This window comes from Podarcis bocagei, assembly GCF_964188305.1.
Source record: "Podarcis bocagei genome assembly, chromosome: 15".
In the NCBI taxonomy this organism is placed as follows: domain Eukaryota; kingdom Metazoa; phylum Chordata; class Lepidosauria; order Squamata; family Lacertidae; genus Podarcis; species Podarcis bocagei.
In genome coordinates, this window is record NC_138141.1 from 34507288 (window position 1) to 34525914 (window position 18627).

The 18627-nt window shown below is 47.6% G+C and overlaps 1 protein-coding gene across 5 annotated transcripts in view; it reads right to left on the reverse strand.

The window, feature by feature from the left end:
• Positions 1–2074: 2074 nt before the first annotated feature.
• The window catches only part of RASA4B (RAS p21 protein activator 4B), a 51521-nt gene continuing 34968 nt past the window's right edge, over positions 2075–18627 (reverse strand). For 3 of the 5 annotated variants that reach the window (XM_081172952.1, XM_081172950.1, XM_081172953.1), the window contains exons 6-21: positions 16634–16742; positions 15318–15452; positions 14488–14579; positions 13160–13277; positions 12368–12521; positions 11574–11638; positions 11024–11136; positions 9514–9706; positions 9037–9174; positions 7804–7948; positions 6917–7086; positions 6617–6754; positions 5120–5255; positions 4105–4225; positions 3834–3898; positions 2075–2380 (exon numbers count right to left, since the gene is read on the reverse strand). In XM_081172952.1, the coding sequence (XP_081029078.1) occupies positions 2244–2380; positions 3834–3898; positions 4105–4225; positions 5120–5255; positions 6617–6754; positions 6917–7086; positions 7804–7948; positions 9037–9174; positions 9514–9706; positions 11024–11136; positions 11574–11638; positions 12368–12521; positions 13160–13277; positions 14488–14579; positions 15318–15452; positions 16634–16742 (2029 nt within the window). In that variant the 3' untranslated portion in view covers positions 2075–2243. The remainder of the gene's footprint in view (positions 2381–3833; positions 3899–4104; positions 4226–5119; positions 5256–6616; positions 6755–6916; positions 7087–7803; positions 7949–9036; positions 9175–9513; positions 9707–11023; positions 11137–11573; positions 11639–12367; positions 12522–13159; positions 13278–14487; positions 14580–15317; positions 15453–16633; positions 16743–18627) is intronic. The other 2 variants (XM_081172951.1, XM_081172954.1) reach the window with 2 other exon arrangements.

The window sequence follows — 18627 nt, forward strand, 5'->3', positions numbered from 1 at the left end:
ATATACTCATTTGTTTTATTGCATGCGAATTTTATTTTAAAATTCCTCCTGTGCTTAGAGCTACTGCTGAGCTTGGAAATATATATAGCCCACCTGGTCTAGCTCAGAGGCATTTGCAGGGTTGAGGCAGAAGACTCAAATGGCACCGTTTCCCCCTCTGCTCCTATTATAGTAACCATAGACTACAGATCAAGTCATGAAAGTCCTGCTAGATCAGACCAGGTGCAGCACCCTATTTCCCTAGAGTGGCCAACAAGGAAGTCCACAAACAGGACATGAGGCCAACAACCCTTTTCTATGGTCCAAGGTCACCAACATCTGGCATTGGGAGGTACACTGCTTTTAAGCATGGCTAGTAGACCTCTTCTCCCATGGACTTCTCCAAGCCTCTTTTAAAGCCATCTAAGCTTGTAAGCCAAGGCTGCAGTTCTCTCTCTTTTTCAACAGCTCTTTTAATTCCAATCTGTTATCTGCAGTGGCCTGGACAATGGTAGGGCCGGCCTTAATCCCAGCTGGGGACCCTTTTTTCCAGATAATGTGGCCTTTCTGGGGAACCATTGCTCATCATATCAGCAAGAACTCCCATGGAGTTGAGAGGGCAGACTCTCCCATTCCCCAGCATTCAGACTGCTAGCTGCCCAGGGGTACATGTGGAAAGGCCACAAAAGGACAAAATAAAGAGCAACTTAAGAACCTAAGAACAGCCTGTTGGAACAGCCCAGCATGCTGTTCTCACAGCAACCAACCAGATCCCTGTGGGAAACTCAGAAGCAGGATCCGAGTGCAAGAGCTCTCGCCCTTCCTGTGGCTTCCAGCAACTGGTCTCCAGAAAAAAACTGCCTCAGTCAGTGGAGGCTGATAAACAACCATCATGGCTAGTAAGCATTGATAGTCCTCTCCTCCCTGAATTTGTCTAAACCTCTTTTGAAGCCATCCAAGTTGGTGGCCATCACTGCCTCCTGTGGGAGGGATTGAGTTATGTGCTGCTACTACATGAAGACCTTTCTTTTATTCTGAACCTTCCAACATTCAGCTTCACAGAATGTCTACAAGTTCTAGCCTAATGAGAGAGAGGGAGGAAAACTTCTCTATCCATTTCTGCATGACAAGCAGAATTCTATATACTTCCATCAAGCGACCCTCTTCTTGCTCGCCTTGCTAGCCAGTGTGGTGTAGTGGTTAAGAGCAGTAGACTCGTAATCTGGGGAACCGGGTTCGCTTCCCCGCTCCTCCACATGCAGCTGCTGGGTGACCTTGGGCCAGTCACACTTCTCTGAAGTCTCTCAGCCCCACTCACCTCACAGAGTGTTTGTTGTGGGGGAGGAAGGGAAAGGAGAATGTTAGCCACTTTGAGACTCCTTCGGGCAGTGATAAAGCGGGATATCAAATCCAAACTCTTCTTCTTTCCTCGAAACGAAAAAGGGAATCCCCTTGATCATTTCACTTTCCCTTTCCTGAACCTTTTCCGACTCTACAATATCCTTTTCAGGTGAGGCGACACAGCACTCAAAATGTGGCTGCACCATAGATTTGTTTAACAGCAACAGGATAACTGGCAGTTCTGTTTTCAATTTCTTTCCTAGCATGGAATTTACCTTTTTCACGCTGCCACATACTAGGCTAACATCTTGACTGCGCTATCCACTACAATGCCAAGGTCTCACTTCTGGTCATTCGCTGCTTCCCCCTCAAACACAGTAGACCACTGGTATGTATTTTCAAAAGCACCTCTGTCATGAGGTCTAGAAACCTACTTTTTCTTACTATTTTCAAACTGTTAAATCTGCAGTTCTCAAGAATGCAAAGTTCTGGATGAAAATCGCAGGCAATAAAACAACCAGCTTTGGTGTTCCATTAAGACTGAACTTCTACAGTAGTTGTTTAGGGCATAAAAAAAAAATCTTGCGGGTTTTCCTTTATAAAAGCTCCAAATTTTTTGAAATATGGCAACCCTATAGTTGCTGTTTTTTAGACTGGTGAAGATGAATGCTTTTGTGTTGGATCTCCTAGATTGATCTCAGTTTTGTCTTCAGAGTTCAGAGGACTCAGCAGGGAGAGTCGTTTCCTTTGAGAATCAGGGCCCCACTCTATCCCATTTCCATCTCATCAGATGATCACAAGTCCAGAGAGAGAGAGAGAGAGAGAGAGAGAGAGAGAGAGAGAGAGAGAGGAGAAACGCCCTCTGTTCCAGATGTTTGGCAGCAGAACTGCCCGAAGGAGGCAGACATGGGCCTAGCTTGCAGTCACGTCTGCAGTTCCACAAGATGATTTCGGTCCTGGTTGGCCAAGTCACTCAACCGGGAAAGCTCCTTACTGTGAATTTCTTCAAGATCTTGCAACACCTGGAAAAGCCGGCTAGGTCCATCGGCATTTTCAGGGTCTGTAGCAGGAGAGAGAGAGAGAGAGAGAGAGAGAGAGAGAGAGAGAGAGAGAGAGAGAGAACAGGATTATGTGCAGGTAGTCCATTCATAGTAGATTGTAAATAAATCAGTAAGAATGCATGAATCTCCTTTCCTTAGTCATGCTGCAAGAAGTACCTTTTAACAACAACAACAACAACAACAACAAGCTGGAGAGAGCCATCCATGTTTCAGGATTCAACCCAAAGTGTTCAGTACAGTGGTGCCTCGCAAGACGAAAAGAATCCGTTCTGTGATTCTCTTCGTCTAGCGTTTTTTTTCCGTCTTGTGAAGCAAGCCCTTTGAAGGATTAGCGGATTAGCGCTATTAGCGGCTTTTAGCGGCTTATCTGCTGATCAGATCAGCTGATAAGCGGCTTAGCGCTATTAGCGGCTTTTAGCGGCTTATCTGCTGATCGGATCAGCTGATAAACGGCTTAGCGGCTTAGAAAAAGGGGGGGAGGGGAAAACCCAGCAGGAACTCACAAGACATTGTCGTCTTGCGAAGCAAGCCCATAGGAAATTCGTTTTGCGAAGCGCCTCCAAAATGGAAAACTCTTTCATCTAGCGAGTTTTCTGACTTGCGAGGCATTCGTCTTGCGGGGCACCACTGTATTCTTTAAAAAGAGCAGAGGCAACCAAGGCTGAAGGCTACCGATACAGCATGGAAGCTTTCCCACTGCTGAATTTTCTATTGAACATCTTTCAATTTAGACATGTTCCTATGTTTAAATTGAAAATTTTCAACCAAAGAACCCCGTGCTTTCCATACTACTTCATTACTTTTGGGTCAAGCCTTCACGCTGCTTGCCTCTGAGCTTCCCTATACCCTGGGATATCTTTTCTAGTCTGCTGCTCTGCAGTGTTATAATCCCAGCCAAACTGACAACTCCCCCTCCCTTACAGAAGCTGGCTTGAAAAGTCTTTTGTTCCCCCTGAGAAAGTGAATTGATAAAGCCTGAAGGATCTGGAAACCAAGCCTTATGGGGAACAGTTGGGGGGTGTTGGGTATATTTAGCTAGGAGAAGAGAAGACAGAGGTGATATGAGAGCCCTCTTCAAATATCTGAAGGGCTGTCACTGGGAAGATGGAGAAAACTTGTTTTCTGCTGCTCCAGTGGAGAGGAAACCAATGGCTTCAAATGATATGAAAGGAGATTCTAACTAAACATTAGAGAGAACTTTCTGAGGGTAGGAGCTGCTTGACAGAAGAATAGACAACCTTGGAAGGCGATGGACTCTCCTCCACTGGAACCTCCATTTTAAAAGAGGTTCAACGGCCATCTGTCAGAGATTATTCAGCCGTGATTCCTGCATTGCAGAGGGTTTGACTAGATAATCCATGGGGTCCCTTCCAACTCCATGGCTCTATGAACCAATCCAGCCTCAGTCCACTTCGCTCTCCACACTTAAAAAACGGTACTGATGAGTCATACCTTCATTCTGGGTCAAATGAAGATTTTCATTTTTCTCCAGAGTTGATAGTTCCAAGTATTTTTCCCTTTGAACAGTAAGAAATGAAAGGGCAGAGTTAGTGCACCCTAGAATTACCTCAGCAACAGAATGAGCAGAGAGTTCTATGGCTTGGCTATTTATATAGTACACCATTTTTTAAAAACCCATAAAACAATTAAAAGTGAGACCCACCCACTCAGCATACCTTGTAAGGAAGGAAGGAAGGAAAGAAAGAAAGACCAGTCAACTTACTTCATTGCTTCTCGCACCCCAAGCAAGTGTCGGAAAATCAACTGAGCCTCTAAGTCGGGATCCAAGGGGTCATTCCATTCCCGCAGTGTAACTCCATGCCTGGTTTTGTCACAGCCCAGTCCTAACAGGCAAAGGAGTGTTGTTGTTTTAAAGTGAGGTTTCTTTAAGGAGGCCCAGTTTTCATGACAGGCTGGAGGGTTTTTGTCCCTGCTATGTGTATTCAACAAGGTTTTGAGGGAGCATACTCATGTCAAAGGAAGGCTGCTGTGAGAGCTAAGCCTGGGATGACTGAGAGTCAGAGTACAGTGGTTAAAGTACTGGACTAGTACCTGGGAGAGACCAGGGTTCAAATCTTGACTCAGCCATGAAACTCACTGGGTGACCTTGGGCCAGTCACCGTCTCTCAGCCTAGCCTACCACACAGGGTTGTTGTAGGGACTGAAAAGAGTTGGGGGAGAACCATGGATGCCACCTTGAGCTTCTTGGTGGGAAAAGGTGGCATATAATGGAACAACAACATTTGTGGTCCTTCAAAAGTTACTGGACTCCAAATCCCATCATCCCCGGTCAGCAGACAAAGCTAATGGGAGTTGCAGTCTAAGAACATCTAAAAGGCCACAGAAAGCGACATGTAGATTTCTTGTGGCAGGGAGTTCCATGTTACCACAGGAAATGTTGGCAAGGGCTAGAACACAGAAATCCTTTTATTTTATTTTATTGACTTGGTGTAATTCTGCCCACTCCTTCACAGCTTATATTTTGCTAAATAAAGGCTTTATTTTATTATTTAAAAGTAAGGTTGAAGGCAACTGCCGCCCTACTGAACTTTCTGGCAGTAAGAGCCCTTTGACAGCGGAACAGGTTTTTAAGCAAAGGCTGGATGGCCACCTGTCATGGATGCTTTAGCTGAGATCCCTGCATTGCAGGGGGTTGGACTAGATGACCCTTGGGGTCCCTTCACAATTCTATGATTCTATGTCACTGGGGTAGCTTTGGCCAATAAAGGGCACAGTACCGCCTTTGTCCTTTTGGTGACAGCAGCTCCATTTGTCTCCTCGGAAGACACCGGGGTGGTAGGAACACAGCATCCCTGCGTTGTTCACACAAACCTTCCGCAAGGCCGACAGCCACTGGTTGAGCTCGTTCACACACTGAAAAGCCACGAAAGACAGAGAGGGCAGGACTATATCATCCATGCATTTGATCCAGCACAGCCCTTCAGTATACAGTACAGCTGCGTTTTGCTTGTTACGTTCCAGATGTTACAGGAAAATGGGGGTTTCGCTTTTGCAGCTCCAACTCCCCAAAGGAACTCAAGGGTTCCCTAACTCCATTATCAGTCAGAGAAGAATGGATTGAGGCAGAATCCAGTGAAAGCAAGGCAGATCTTAATTCCCTCCACCTGCTGCAACAGATTCCTCCCCCCTCCACCTTTGCAAGGAGGTGAGGACCCAGAGCAAAAGTCAGCAAGAACCTTTAAATACTTTTGAAACTGCCTAACCCCTTAGCCAAAAACCACCCAAAAAGCAACATAGATACACCACAGAAAAAAAGGCAGCTCACAACACGAGGATGGCACATCAATGCAAAAATTTGTTGGAACCACTCCCTTCAAAGGTAAAGGTAAAGGGACCCCTGACCATTAGGTCCAGTCGCAGACGACTCTGGGGTTGCGGCGCTCATCTCGCTTTATTGGCCGAGGGAGCCGGCGTACAGCTTCTGGGTCACGTGGCCAGCATGACTAAGCCGCTTCTGGCGAACCAGAGCAGCGCACGGAAATGCCGTTTACCTTGCCACCGGAGCGGTACCTATGTATCTACTTGCACTTTGACCTGCTTTCGAACTGCCAGGTTGGCAGGAGCAGGGACCGAGCAACGGGAGCTCACCCCGTTGCGGGGATTCGAACCACTGACCTTCTGATCAGCAAGTCCTAGGCTCTGTCTTTTAACCCACAGTGCCACCCAAATCGCCCCCCAAATACACATCTTTCCAGAGCAGTATGCCAAGTGGGGGCCTTGCCCCCCGTAACAATCAAGTCGCCAAGTTCCCACAAGATCTTGCGAGAGCATCCCAGAGCCCAGTATGCAAGGCAAAGCGCGTAAAAGCTCTTTCTGTGCACCAGGAAAACTCTGTTTTCAAGTGCTCCACCTTCCGTGCATTTAATTTGTGTGTGATTTCAATTGGCTGGCCTTCAGCCACACACAATGCTGAAATGGCACAAGTATAATTGTGTGTCAGATGCTCATGTTTTCTGCCCTCGGGTCAAGCAAGCATTGCAGTTCCTAATTCCAAGAAAGGTGTTTTTTTTGTTTGGGGGTTTTTTTTTTTTGTTAGTGTTGCAAAACCTTCTGGACCAATGAAAAAGCAGCAGGACAAAGGGAGCAAGCCAGGTGCCACTTCCAAGCCTCTCGAGAAAACAACAGGCTTGCAGAAGGGGTGCTGCTGGAACCACTGTCATCACCCACTGTAAGCTCTCCACCTCCATCTAAACTGGACCCCCAACTACGGCAACCTTGCACTGCAGGTAAGCTGTGTCCGTCTGTCCGGCCTCGTTGGCGTAGATGATCTGCATGACGTGAGAGTTGCCAAAGCTCTTCTCCTCCACCTTTTCGGCTGCCCGGATGCTGGCTGGCGTGATGAAGGAGCTTTTCTGAAAAGACAAGTCCCATAAGTACGCCACAGCCCTGTTGGATCAGGCGAAAGCCTGTCTAATCCGATACCCTGTGCCTGTGGCAGTGGCTTTCTAGAACCTTCTGGAAAGTCCACCAGGCGGCCATGACAGCAGCAGCAGCCCTTCCTGCTGCCTCCTCACCTTGCAGCTTGGTGTCTTGGCACAAGTGAGGGCTTCGCTGGTTAGGGAGAAGTAGAGCTTCTTAAAGGAGGACGAGAGGAGAGGGCCTTTGCTTCTGGCCTTATAGATAAACAGAGGCCCTTCTTTCACAACCTGGGTCTGCAGGGAGGGGGACTTCTGCAGGTCTAATTCTGCAAAGACAGTACAAAACCAGAACAAAACTGATTGGCTTTTATTTTTTAAATAAACACACCTAGCAATCAAAGTGTGTCACATACAGCTTACTCTGTAAGGTAGGTCATTATTATCTATCCCCATATTGCAGCGAGGAAGACTGAGGACTCAGCTACATTAGGCAAAAAAACCAACACTTTGAATGTGTTATAAACATACAACACCAGATGGTGCCGGAGAGCAAACAAATTTTCTGTGCGCTTTTTACATAGGGTTTTTCTTTTCTTTTGTTATAACGATTTAATTTCTGACTTATTTATAGCGTATTTTCCCCTTGTGTGTAGATCCACCCTGAGAAAGAGAAAGAATGGTTTGCCACCTAGGATTGGCAAGGGTGAGGGCCATAGTTCACAGCCCAGTTGCTTTGCCTGTGTACACCCCCTCAAAGAATTCTGGGCAATGTAGTTTGTTTAGGGTTGCTGGGAACTGCAGCCTTGCGAGGGGTGAACTACAGTTCCCAAGATTCTTTGTGGGAAGGAGCGTGCTTTAAATATGCGTTACATATTTAAACTCCCGGTTTTCAGCTCACCCCCCAACCGCCACCTCAAATACAATGCTGTTCATTGGTCACACCAGTAAGAAAATGATTGGTTGGTAGCCCTGCAAGGCACCTTCCCTCCCTCCAATCAGAACAAACCAGACCCAGGCGCCTGGGGCTGCCCTCAGTCACCTACCTTCTTTCTCCTCAATGTCAATCAATTGGAGGAGGAACCGCTTCATCTGTGCGACGCCCTGTTGGATGGTGGGCTGCAGTGGAGCCATCCAGGGTTCCTTGGTGCGGCTGACACCGGCGTCCATGTTCCCCACGTTCTGAACAGCCTGGCAAGCAAGAATTCAGAGAGGGGACCACAGGTCAAGGACAGGCCTCCACAAATCAAGTGAAAAGCTGGTGTGGTGCACGGCAGAGAGGACACTGGGGCCTAAGAGACGGAGGAGACCTGTGCTTCAGGTCCTGCACAACTAGTTCTGGGCTCCATCATTCAAGAAGGATGTTGACAAGCTGGAACCAAGATGATCAAGGGCCTGGAAACCAATCCTGATAAGGAACAGTGGAAGGAGTTGGGGATGCTTAGCCTGGAGAAGAGAAGACTGAGAGGTGGTATGAGGGTCATCTTCAAATATCTAAAGGGCTGTCAACATGGAAGATGGAGCAAGCTTGTTTCCTCCTGCTCCAGAAGGTTAAGACCGGAACTTCAGGTTACAAGAAAGGTGATTCGAACTAAACATCAGGAAAACCTTTCTGACAGTTAAGAGCTGTTTAGCAGTGGAACAGACTCTCACAACAGGTGGTGGACTCTCCTTTCTTACAGGTTTTAAAGCAGAGGCTGGATGGCCATCTGTGACAGGTACTTTAGTTGAGATTCCTGCATTGCAGGGGGTTGGACTAGATGCCCCTTGGGGTCCCTTCCAATTCCAAGAGTCTATGAAGCTCTCTGGGAGACCTTGGACACAGTCAATGTGGGAAGCAGAAGTAGCATTCAATTAGCACCAGGTGACTGGCTCTATGAGCTGCCATTCCTCAGAATTCCCCTGAGTGATGCTAACTCCAGGGGCATTGTGGGAAATTAAAATGGCAGCCATGTGAGAAATTAAAATGGTGGCTGGCTGTTGGAGTTGCTGTTCTGATTTCCCACAATTCCCCAGTGTGAAACTAACACCGGGGCATTGTGTGAAAATAAAATGGGAGCTATGTGTGAAATTAAAATGGTGGCTGGCTCCAGGAGCTGCCGTTCCCATTTCCCACAATTCCTCAGTGATGCTAACATCAGGGGCATTGTGGGGAATTAAAATGGCAGCCAGCACTGATCACAGGGCCAGGATTTTCTGTGTGCAGGTGCTGGGGCTGGATTTACAGGCAGGGTGCTTTCCCTTCTTGTCTAGGAGGTGAAGTCCAGGCTGGCTCTTACCTTGGCCAGGAGCAGGAGGGTGCGGCTGGTGCGGGCGTCTGCGTGCTTCTCCTGCAGGTGGAACAATTTGGGGGACATGATGGCCGGAGAGAAGAAGCGAAGGCAGAGGAAACTGGTGATGGCGATGAACTTCACATTCTGCAAGCGGAAAAGGAATGGTAGCACAGATGTCAACATCTAATAGGGATGGGGAAAGTGGGAGAGGGAGGGAAGGAGGAAGGAAGCCTGTGCTGGCCACCTGTCAGCATCTGCAGGCCAAGCCCAAGCACCTAGTCCTCAAGGGACAATTCTTGGCAACCACACTGCCCTGGATGCCCCCTGCAACGGTTGATGCTGCTCAAGGGCCTGCCAAGGAAACATGATGAAAAGCCCTCCTATGTTTGACCAGAAGGTCTGCAGTGGGTGAAGCGGTGCAGTTCAGTGGTTAGAGCAGGACAGAGGCGAGGAGGAGGAGGAGAAGGATCCCACTGTGCTGACCTGGTCCTTCTCTTCGGGGAACTGCTCCCCAACCCTCTTGAAGAGCAGCTGGAAAGTGGCGCGGATGATGGCGGGACACGCCTTGGCGGATTTGGCGATAGTGCCAAGCAGGTCACCAAGATAGGACCGAAGGTGCTGAGCGCTCTGCTGGATGACGTCGCTTTCGCTCTGGATACGATGGAGGCTGGAGCAGCTGCCACAGGGAGAGGAAGAAAAAGAAATAAATGGATTCCCGCCCCCGAGACTGCGGCACCTTTCTGGCATCATCGCTGCCATCTGCATAAGCCAGAGTGGACCTTGCAGGGAGCAGGCGTTCAAGTCCCCTCCCTCTGCCATGAAGGTTGCTGGGTGTGACCCTCGGGCCAGCCGCTGTCTCTCTCAGCCTAACCTACACCGCAGAGCTGTTGTGAGGATTAAACGGAAGACAGGGGAAGCACGTGCCTTGCCTTGAGCTCCCAGGAGGAAAGGCAGGATATAAATGTATGAACTGGTTTTACAAATAAAATCTGGTGTTTCTTGCGTAAATCGCAAACAGGAGTAAACCGCAAGGGACCACAGTTTGGGCCTCCACACATGTGACCACCTTTTAAGAATTTAACTGTGTTCTATGGAGATGGAACAATGTGTTTTCTTTTTCTAGTCACTGCTGTATTTTCCTAGTTGTAGTGGAGTGTTGTGATATACACATGTACATCATGTGTGCATGTGTGTGTCTGCACGTATTATTGCACACCACGAAAATTTCTGAGTGGTGCAAGATTTCGGTGGTTCCAGGTTTGGTTTCCTTGGAATGAGGGACGGGGAGACGGGGTGTCTTTAAGATAAAGGGTTTATTTACACATATATACAACCTGAGCTTATGATATAACAACAACAACAAAACAAAACAAAACAACAACAACAATAAATAAATAAATAAATAAATAAATAAATAAATAAATAAATAAATTTATACCCCGCCCTCCCCAGCCAAGACCGGGCTCAGGGTGGCTAACACCAGATATAAAACAATTGATTGAAATACAACTTAAAGGACAAGATTAAAATACAACATTAAAATGCAGCCTCATTTCAGCAGAAACTCAAAAACTTTTTTGGGGATCACATGAACACCAACACCCCAGAAGGTCTTGCTCACAGCCTTGGATTGAAGCAGAAATCAAGCACGACTCTCACTCTCTGCTTCTGCCTGCTTCTAGCCCAGCTCAGCCATTCTTGGCTATAGTTCTTCCCACTCACTAGCAGCCAGGTGAGGGAGAGGGGCCCACCTGTTTGCTTTCTGGCACAGCTTCCTTTGTTATACTACCAACAATATTGAGAGCTATCAACTCATCCAGCAAGAAGCTGGCCTTTCTGCCTACTTCACCAACCTACTCAGTTTTAACCCCTACTGAATCCAGGACCCCCAGAAATTAGAAGGGACCCAAGCATCCTGCACACTAACCGCTGCTCCCGAAACTCACAGCAATATGTACAGCCTGAGAAAGGTCCCCGATCCCGGCTCTCTTACCCAATATCCTTGCTCTCCACTTTGCTGGGATCCAGCTCAATGCATCTCTTCTCTTCAAACACTCGGTTGATTGTCGGCCCAAGGACTCTGTGTAGGTACTGCATGCCTGCCACCTGCAGATGGGAAGATTTTGGGGCAGGACAGGAGAGACAGCGGACTGAACAATCAGACGGCAGTATAGAATCATAAAATCGTAGCGTCGGAAGAGACCAAGAGTCCAGCCCCCCTGAAATGCAGGAATCTTTTGCTCGACGTGGGGCTTGAACCCACGACCCCAAGATCAAGATGCTCGTGCTCTGACTGAGCTATCCCAGGCAGTGGCGTAGCGTGGGGGGTGCAGGGGGGGCTGGCCACACCGGGCGCAACATCTGGGGGTTAGGGTTAGGGTGCGCAAATCCACGGGTTAGGGGCGCAAATTACTTGCCTTGCCCCGGGTGCTGGCAACCCACGCTACGCCACTGATCCCAGGAGATATATAGATGGATGGAAAAACAGAAAGACATAAACATACTCAAGATTCACACAAGCAAACCACAAACCCATCAAGTACCTTCAGAAATGACTCCATTGACTTAGAGGCCAGAGAGTTGCTTCGAAACAGAGTGTTTGGCTCATCTGAAACAGAACACAGGAACATAGGAAGCCGTCTTCTACTGAGCTGCCCCATCTATGATTCTAGGAACCTGGATTTGCCAGCATGTGAGACTGAAACCCACCCAAATTATGGGAGCAGTCTGGAAATGCCATAGGCGGACAGGAACTGCCCACGCCCAGGTCCAACCAGGGCCGTCTTAAGCATATCGGGCGCTGTGGTGCAAAGATCCCTCCGGCACCACCACCCCTTTCCCAGAGTTGCCGACCTTTTTTAGGGAGGACAGCGCTGCCGGCGACGCAGCCAGTTTTGCGGGGCTGGAGGAGGCGGGCAACGGCTGGAGGGCAGCTCCTCCAGCAGGGAAGATGTGGAGGCTGGACGTGGTGGCTCCCGGCTCAGCTGGCCGCTTTGTGCTGTGGTGGCTACGGCAGGTGGAAGCTCCGGGCACGGCGCTGCTTCAGTGTGGCATGGCGGAGGCGGGTGAGGACAGCAAGCTGATGCCAGGAGGTGCCGCGTCCAGCCTCTGCTTCTTCCCTGGCGCCCTCCAGAACTTGGCGCCCTGGCACCCCGCACCACTAGCCTCTATGGGTAAGATGCCCCTGGGTCCAACCGATCAATTTTTTGGAGCAGGTCTGGACTTCCTCGCCCCCCCCCATGCATTGCACTCTCTCCTCCATTCTAATAAAATGGTACCCCAGCTGCACAGAGCATGGTAGCCTCCCATGTCCCAGTCATGCACCCGGGATCCTTACCGGTTTTATCCAGTTCCAGTTTGAAGAGGAGGTCCAAGAACTCTTTGGCCAACCCTTGGCCCACAAAGAGCTTGACAAGGTTGACGGCAACTTCCTGCCTGCACTCGGCAGTCGTGGTGTCGTCAATCAGGGTTACTAAATGGACTTTCCCGTCCTGCCAGGAGGAAAAAAAAGAAGGGGAGCGACTGAGGAGTTAGACCCCCAGGGAGGCTGTAACACACGTGAAACTCAGGAGGAGGAAAAAATTCAATTAAAGCGTGATGGAGAGTTTCCCCCACTCCACCTGCATGCACAAAATTAGGGGGTCTATTCTCAACGTCATCAAATATTTCTTTAACAGCGTTATTTATTTATATACACATTCTGCTCGCTTGCCAACATGGCTTCTAAGCAGCTTACAAGTGTAAAACCGAGTTACAAAATATATCCATGTGCAATCAATGTGCACAATAAGTTCATTTCGTCAAGGCATTCCAAGCGTGCATAATGAAGATGTACAATAAAACAAGCCCATTAAAACAGCATTAACAATTAAAGCGATTAGATCAGGAGCTTCAGGCCTGGAGATCAGGAGAATGCATGTCTAAACAGATCGCTGTCCTACCTTTCTCCCAAAAAGCTAAAGGCAGCACACACGGGTTCAAACGCATTTCTATACTCACAGCAACCCTGCAAAGTAGGTTAAGCTAAGAGAGAACGACTGGTGAGCCAGTGAGCCTTACAGCTGAGTGAAGGGAAGAACCTGGGTCACCCCAGTTCAATAGTCTGCCCGCCAAAAGCGACGGATCTCACCTGGGCACCTGCTTTAACTTCCTGACACAGAAGCTGGACGAGAGGCTGGTAGTGGATGGACGGAAGCACCGTCTCATCCCGAAGCTGCAGCTGGAGGTGTAGGGAGCCCAGGTTGCCCCTGGAAAGGAAGGGGAAAGGTGCAATGTGATTGATGCAAACTAACTACATGGTCCCACCATGGACCACAGAATCCTTCAGGAGCGATGCTACCCAACTGCAACTCCCATCACTCCCAGCCAGCAAGGACGACTGGAGAGCCACAGGCTCCTCGGCCCTCTTCAGATAGGACATGAGCTACAGGCCCTTGTGATGTTGTAGGAGTCTTTAGGTTCTGTTTTGAAGGGACTCCCAGGGTCGTCTAAGTCCAACCCCCCACAATGCAATAAAGAATCCATGAAGATGGCCACCCAAGCGCTGTTTAAAAACCTTCAACGAAGGGGAGTCTGGTGCCCCAGTTCATACAACCACAAAGTTATTCCTAATGTTTACCCAGACTCTCCTTCCTCACCCTTTGAATCCATTGGTTTGGGTCCTGTCCTCGGGAGCGGGAGAAAACAAGCTTCTCCATCCGATATTTGACCATGGCTCTCGTATCCCCTCTCAAGTCTTTTCCTTCTCCAGCTTTATAACGGAACAGCAATGACTGGGTAATGCTAGGATGCAGGGCTGCATTTATGAAACCGCTCTGAGGTTTTTCTATGCAGTCAAGCGGGACGTAAATTTTACGAAAGGAATAAATAAATGACGTCTGCCGCCGCCCCTGGGCAGAAGAGATTTTTATGCCTCTGGCTCCGAGGAGAAACTATTTTGTCAGTAACAAGTCTATTAAGATAAGTAAGGCAAACACTCTAAAGGTAAAGGACCCCTGGACGGTTAAGTCCAGTCAAAGGCGACTATGGGGTTGAGGCGCTCATCTTGCTTTCAAGCTGAGGGAGCCAGCGTTTGTCCACGGACAGCTGTTCAGGTCATGTGGGCAGCGTGACTAAACCACTTCTGGCGCAACAGAACACCGTGACGGAAACCAGAGCAGCACACGAAAACGCCGTTTGCCTTCCCACTGCAGCGGTACCTATTTATCTACTTGCATTGGCATGCTTTTGAACTGCTAGGTTGGCAGGAGCTGGGACAGAGCAATGGCAGCCCACCCCCTCACAGGGATTCGAGTTGCCGACCTTCTGATCAGCAAGCCCAAGAGGCTCAGTGGTTTAGACCACAGCGCCACCTGTGTTCCTTAAACACTTTAGCAGGACTGTGGCAGCAGCAAAATCCTTTACAGGTTGACTTAGGGGCAAACAAGTGAAGCTCCCTTTTGAAAAACAGAGACTCACTCATCCCGCCTTGGCTTTGATTTGTCCGGTCGAAGCATAAACCACCCTTCCTCTTGTTGGACCGCCTGTAGCCCTTGGACATTGAATACTACCTGCAAAAGGAAAGGAAAAGAAAGTTGTGCTTACTCCCATCTGAAGCAAGGCCTCCCCATGTCTCCACAGCACCTCCCATTTCCAAAAAACATAACCCGATAGGAGCAGGTACGCCCATGAACAGCATGTCTGAGGCTCAGGGCAGGAATTTTGTTAGAATAAAGTTATAAACTGGCAGGAAGGGCCCACCAGCCGGCCTAGCCCTCTGAGGCCTGGGATAAGTGTACCTGACTACCCCCAACTCTGTACAGGCCTGGGAGCAGGGAATGAGAAAGACCTATTGGTTAACAATATATACTAAAAACTGGGCAGGGGCAGCTCAGCCACACTTCTGAGCACCCCCATAATTCAGTGTTGTGAGTGGACAGTGCTCTTCTCTGTTGAGAGCCACATTCCCTGAGCGGCAGCTTTTCCCATTTATTTTTATATACGAGAAGCATTTATAACTTGCCCTCCAATTGTACAGGGCAGTGTACAAGAGGCACGCCAAATGTAGGACCATCTTTCCCATCTGCCCGTAACTCCAGCCTTTTCCATATCTCTATGCTTGCTGCAATCGTATTTGATTTTAAAATGTTTATTCCCCCACCCTCCTGAAAGCGGGAATTCCTTAAAAAAAAAGTACACAGAACGCAAAGGCAGAAAACCGAAGAGATCAGCCTTTGAACAGGACAGCCCCCTTGCTAGGAGAACATTTAAATGTGTCTTCTTCCAAGCCCTCCTTCCCCACTGCTCACCTTCCCCAGAAAATCGTTCCTGCTGACGAGATCCCAATCCCAAACTTCGATGACGCAGAGCTTCTCCACAGCCGACTCGTCCAGGTCGAACTCAAAGGTCTCGTTCCACCTTGGGTAGCAAGATTTTTTGATCACCTGGACGACAGGCAAAGCCAATAAAGGAAGCAAATTCTTCCTCCCGAAAGCAAATTCTTTAAAAGATGCTGGTGAGAACAGGAGGAGGAGGAGAAGGAGGAAGAGCCTGCTGGGGAGCCAAGGATGTCATCCAGACTGACCCGCCCAAACTCATAACACTGGATGGAATGAAGTGGCTAGAAAAAAGAGGATTAGAGAGAGAGACACATGCCCGTTCACTCTCTCACTTGACCAGCTGGAGCCTCATTTTGGACCATCCCCTTCCTGAAAAAAGAGAGCTGTGAAGGTTCTTCCCGAGACGCATACACCTGCAATGTTTGGGGCAGAGTTTCCATTTGTGTGTTCTAAAAATGGCCTCCATTATTTTGAGGCCTGGTCCTTATGTAGCCAAAGAGAGGGACCAGCAATTCCCCAAATTTGCCAAAGTACCAAATATCTTTCTTTTGCGGAGGGAGGGGGGAGCTAATAAAAGTGGTACGAGAAAAAGAGTCAAACGGGGACTCATACACCGAGTGAACAGGGAATGGAAAGACAGTTGGGAGGAGGAATGAAAAGGAGTATCTTGAACTAGAACGCTTCACACTGGGACATTCTGCTGTTTTGGGCCCCACTCGCCTAGGCTTGTACAGGACTTAATATACAGTGATCATAATAATAATTTTATTACAGTGGTACCTCGGGTTACAAACACCTCGGGTTACAAACACTTCAGGTTACAGACTCCGCTAACCCGGAGTAGTACCTTGGGTTAAGAACTTTACCTCAGGATGAGAACAGAAATTGTGTGATGGTGGCAGCAGGAGGCCCCAATAGCTAAAGTGGTACCTCAGGTTAAGAACGGTTTCAAGTTAAGAATGGACCTCCGGAATGAAATAAGTTTGTAACCAGAGGTACCACTGTATTTGTACCCTGCCCATCTGGACTTAAGGCTGGGGAAACAAATACGATAGTGGGATATATCTGGCTGCCTCTCCAGAGCGCAGACTCAGACCACACATTTAAAGCTCAAGCTCCCCACTCTAGGAACAGTAGTTTCACCCTTACAGAGCTGTCATTCCCAACAAGGCCTTAAACTACAGTTCCCGTGGCTCTTTGTGGGGGAAAGCAACATACTTTCTGTGCATGGCATGCACCTGCCCTTAAATGTAGCGCTTTCCCTATCCCCATCCCCACACCGGCACCTTGTTTTCCTTACAGCTGGAGCTCACCAAAGTTTCCTGTGTCTTGCCATTATAGCGGACTCTGACGAAGGGATCAGAGGCTCCGTTTCTGTCTTTCCGAGCCAAATCTCTGTGAAGAAAGGAAAGAGAGAGAGAGAGAATATTGTTATAGATCTGCGGGTGCTAAATGCTTGGGGTTTAATAAATGTTAGGATTTGATTAGAACTGGTACGTTAAGCAGGGCTGCCATATGTCTAGGATTTTCCCGGACACATCTGGAATTCATCTGTCAGAAATAGCTCCTAGGTGGAATTTCCAAAAATCGGTTAAAATGTCCGGGGCAACCCATGTCAGAAGTGGTGGTTTTTTTGTAAAATTGTATACATCCTTATATTATATATCTACTATATTAACCCTCAATAAATTTGTGTATGTTTATTCAAAACCTGCCAAGGAGTCCAGTTCATTTTGTTGTCTTTTTAGATAATTTGAAAAAGGCTCCCAATCTTCTTTAAAGTAACAGTTGTCCTTGCCTCGCAATTTGCATGTCAATTTTGCCAGTTCTGCATAGTTCATCAATTTCTCTTGCCACTGTTCTTTTGTTGGGGTTTCCTCATTCTTCCATCCTTGCGCAATCAAGACTCTTGCCACTGTTGTAGCATACACAAATTCTTTATTTTCCTTGGCAGGTCTTGTCCTACAATCCCTAACAAAAATGCTTCTGGTTTTTTTTACAAATGTCATTTTAAACATTTTCTTCATCTCATTGTATATCATTTCCCATTTTTTTTAATTTCTCTACATTCCCACCACGTATGGTAAAAGGTCCCTTCCTTTTCTTTACATTTCCAACATATGTTTGACCCAGTTTTATATATTTTTGCTATCTATACTGGTGTTATATACCAATATGCAGAGGTTAACATAGGTTGAGAAATCAGAGAGAGGAGCTGAGGGAAGTCTTGGGGGGGGGTTGTTGGGGGGGAAAGGGGGGAATAATGAAGATGATTTTTTTATAATTGTTATGCTGAAATTGTTAATAAAAAACTAAAAGAGAGGGAGAGTAAAAAAAGGAAAAAGAAGTGGTGGGGTTTTTTTGGCAAAATTCCTTAAAAATAGCTCAAAAACTCCAATGGGGGGGGGGGGAGAGATTTTGCAAAAAAAAAAAAAAGCTGAACAACTTTGCCCCTTGCAAAAATAAAAGTTTAACGACTTTACCCTCCAACAAAAATCTCAACAAACGTTGTGTGTGGATTTTCACTTTTTGAAATATTGTATAGCAACCCTCCTTTAGGTTAACAGCTAGACTCATGTGCGTTCAAGATGGGGGTTGGCCGCTGTTCATCCCCTGGAATCAGCATATGTGAAGTGTTAATTAACCCAGGCACACTTCCTGGGCTGTTCATTGGACACTGCTTGCAAAAAATATGGGTGTATTAGGCAAAATCCATACATGTGTATATTAGAAGGAATGTGCATTAAAATGCTTACGATCTTTTTGTGAGGACTTGGAAAAAACATTCCACAGACTGACGTGGGAATGTTGCAAACTGAAGTTAAGACTGAAAAACTGAGGAACATAGAAACCCAAACTGACAGGTGCATTTAAAGCACATTTCGCACCCCAAATAATAGAACTCTGGGAACTGTAGTTCACCTCTGAAATTCCTAGCAAACTACCATTCTGAGAATTTTTTGCGAGGGTGTGTGTGTGCTTTAAATATATGGTGTGTACACAGCCTGCCTTTATTTGAGGGTGGGGTTGCAATTTCCTTCTGCAAAATGCCTTGGTTTGGCCTGTTACTCGTAACCTTATTCGCAACCTCAGTTACATAGCTTTACATAAGAGAAACAGAGAAGGCTATACAGCAAACTGAAGAATGAGCAAATTTGGGCACTTTTAGATCTGAGGCTCGGAAGAAAGCACACAAACAAAGAATGAACAAAAAAGTAAAAGTCACATGGCATCACAATCTCTGTCACGCTGCCATGGCTCCCCTAAATTGCTCCCCTCG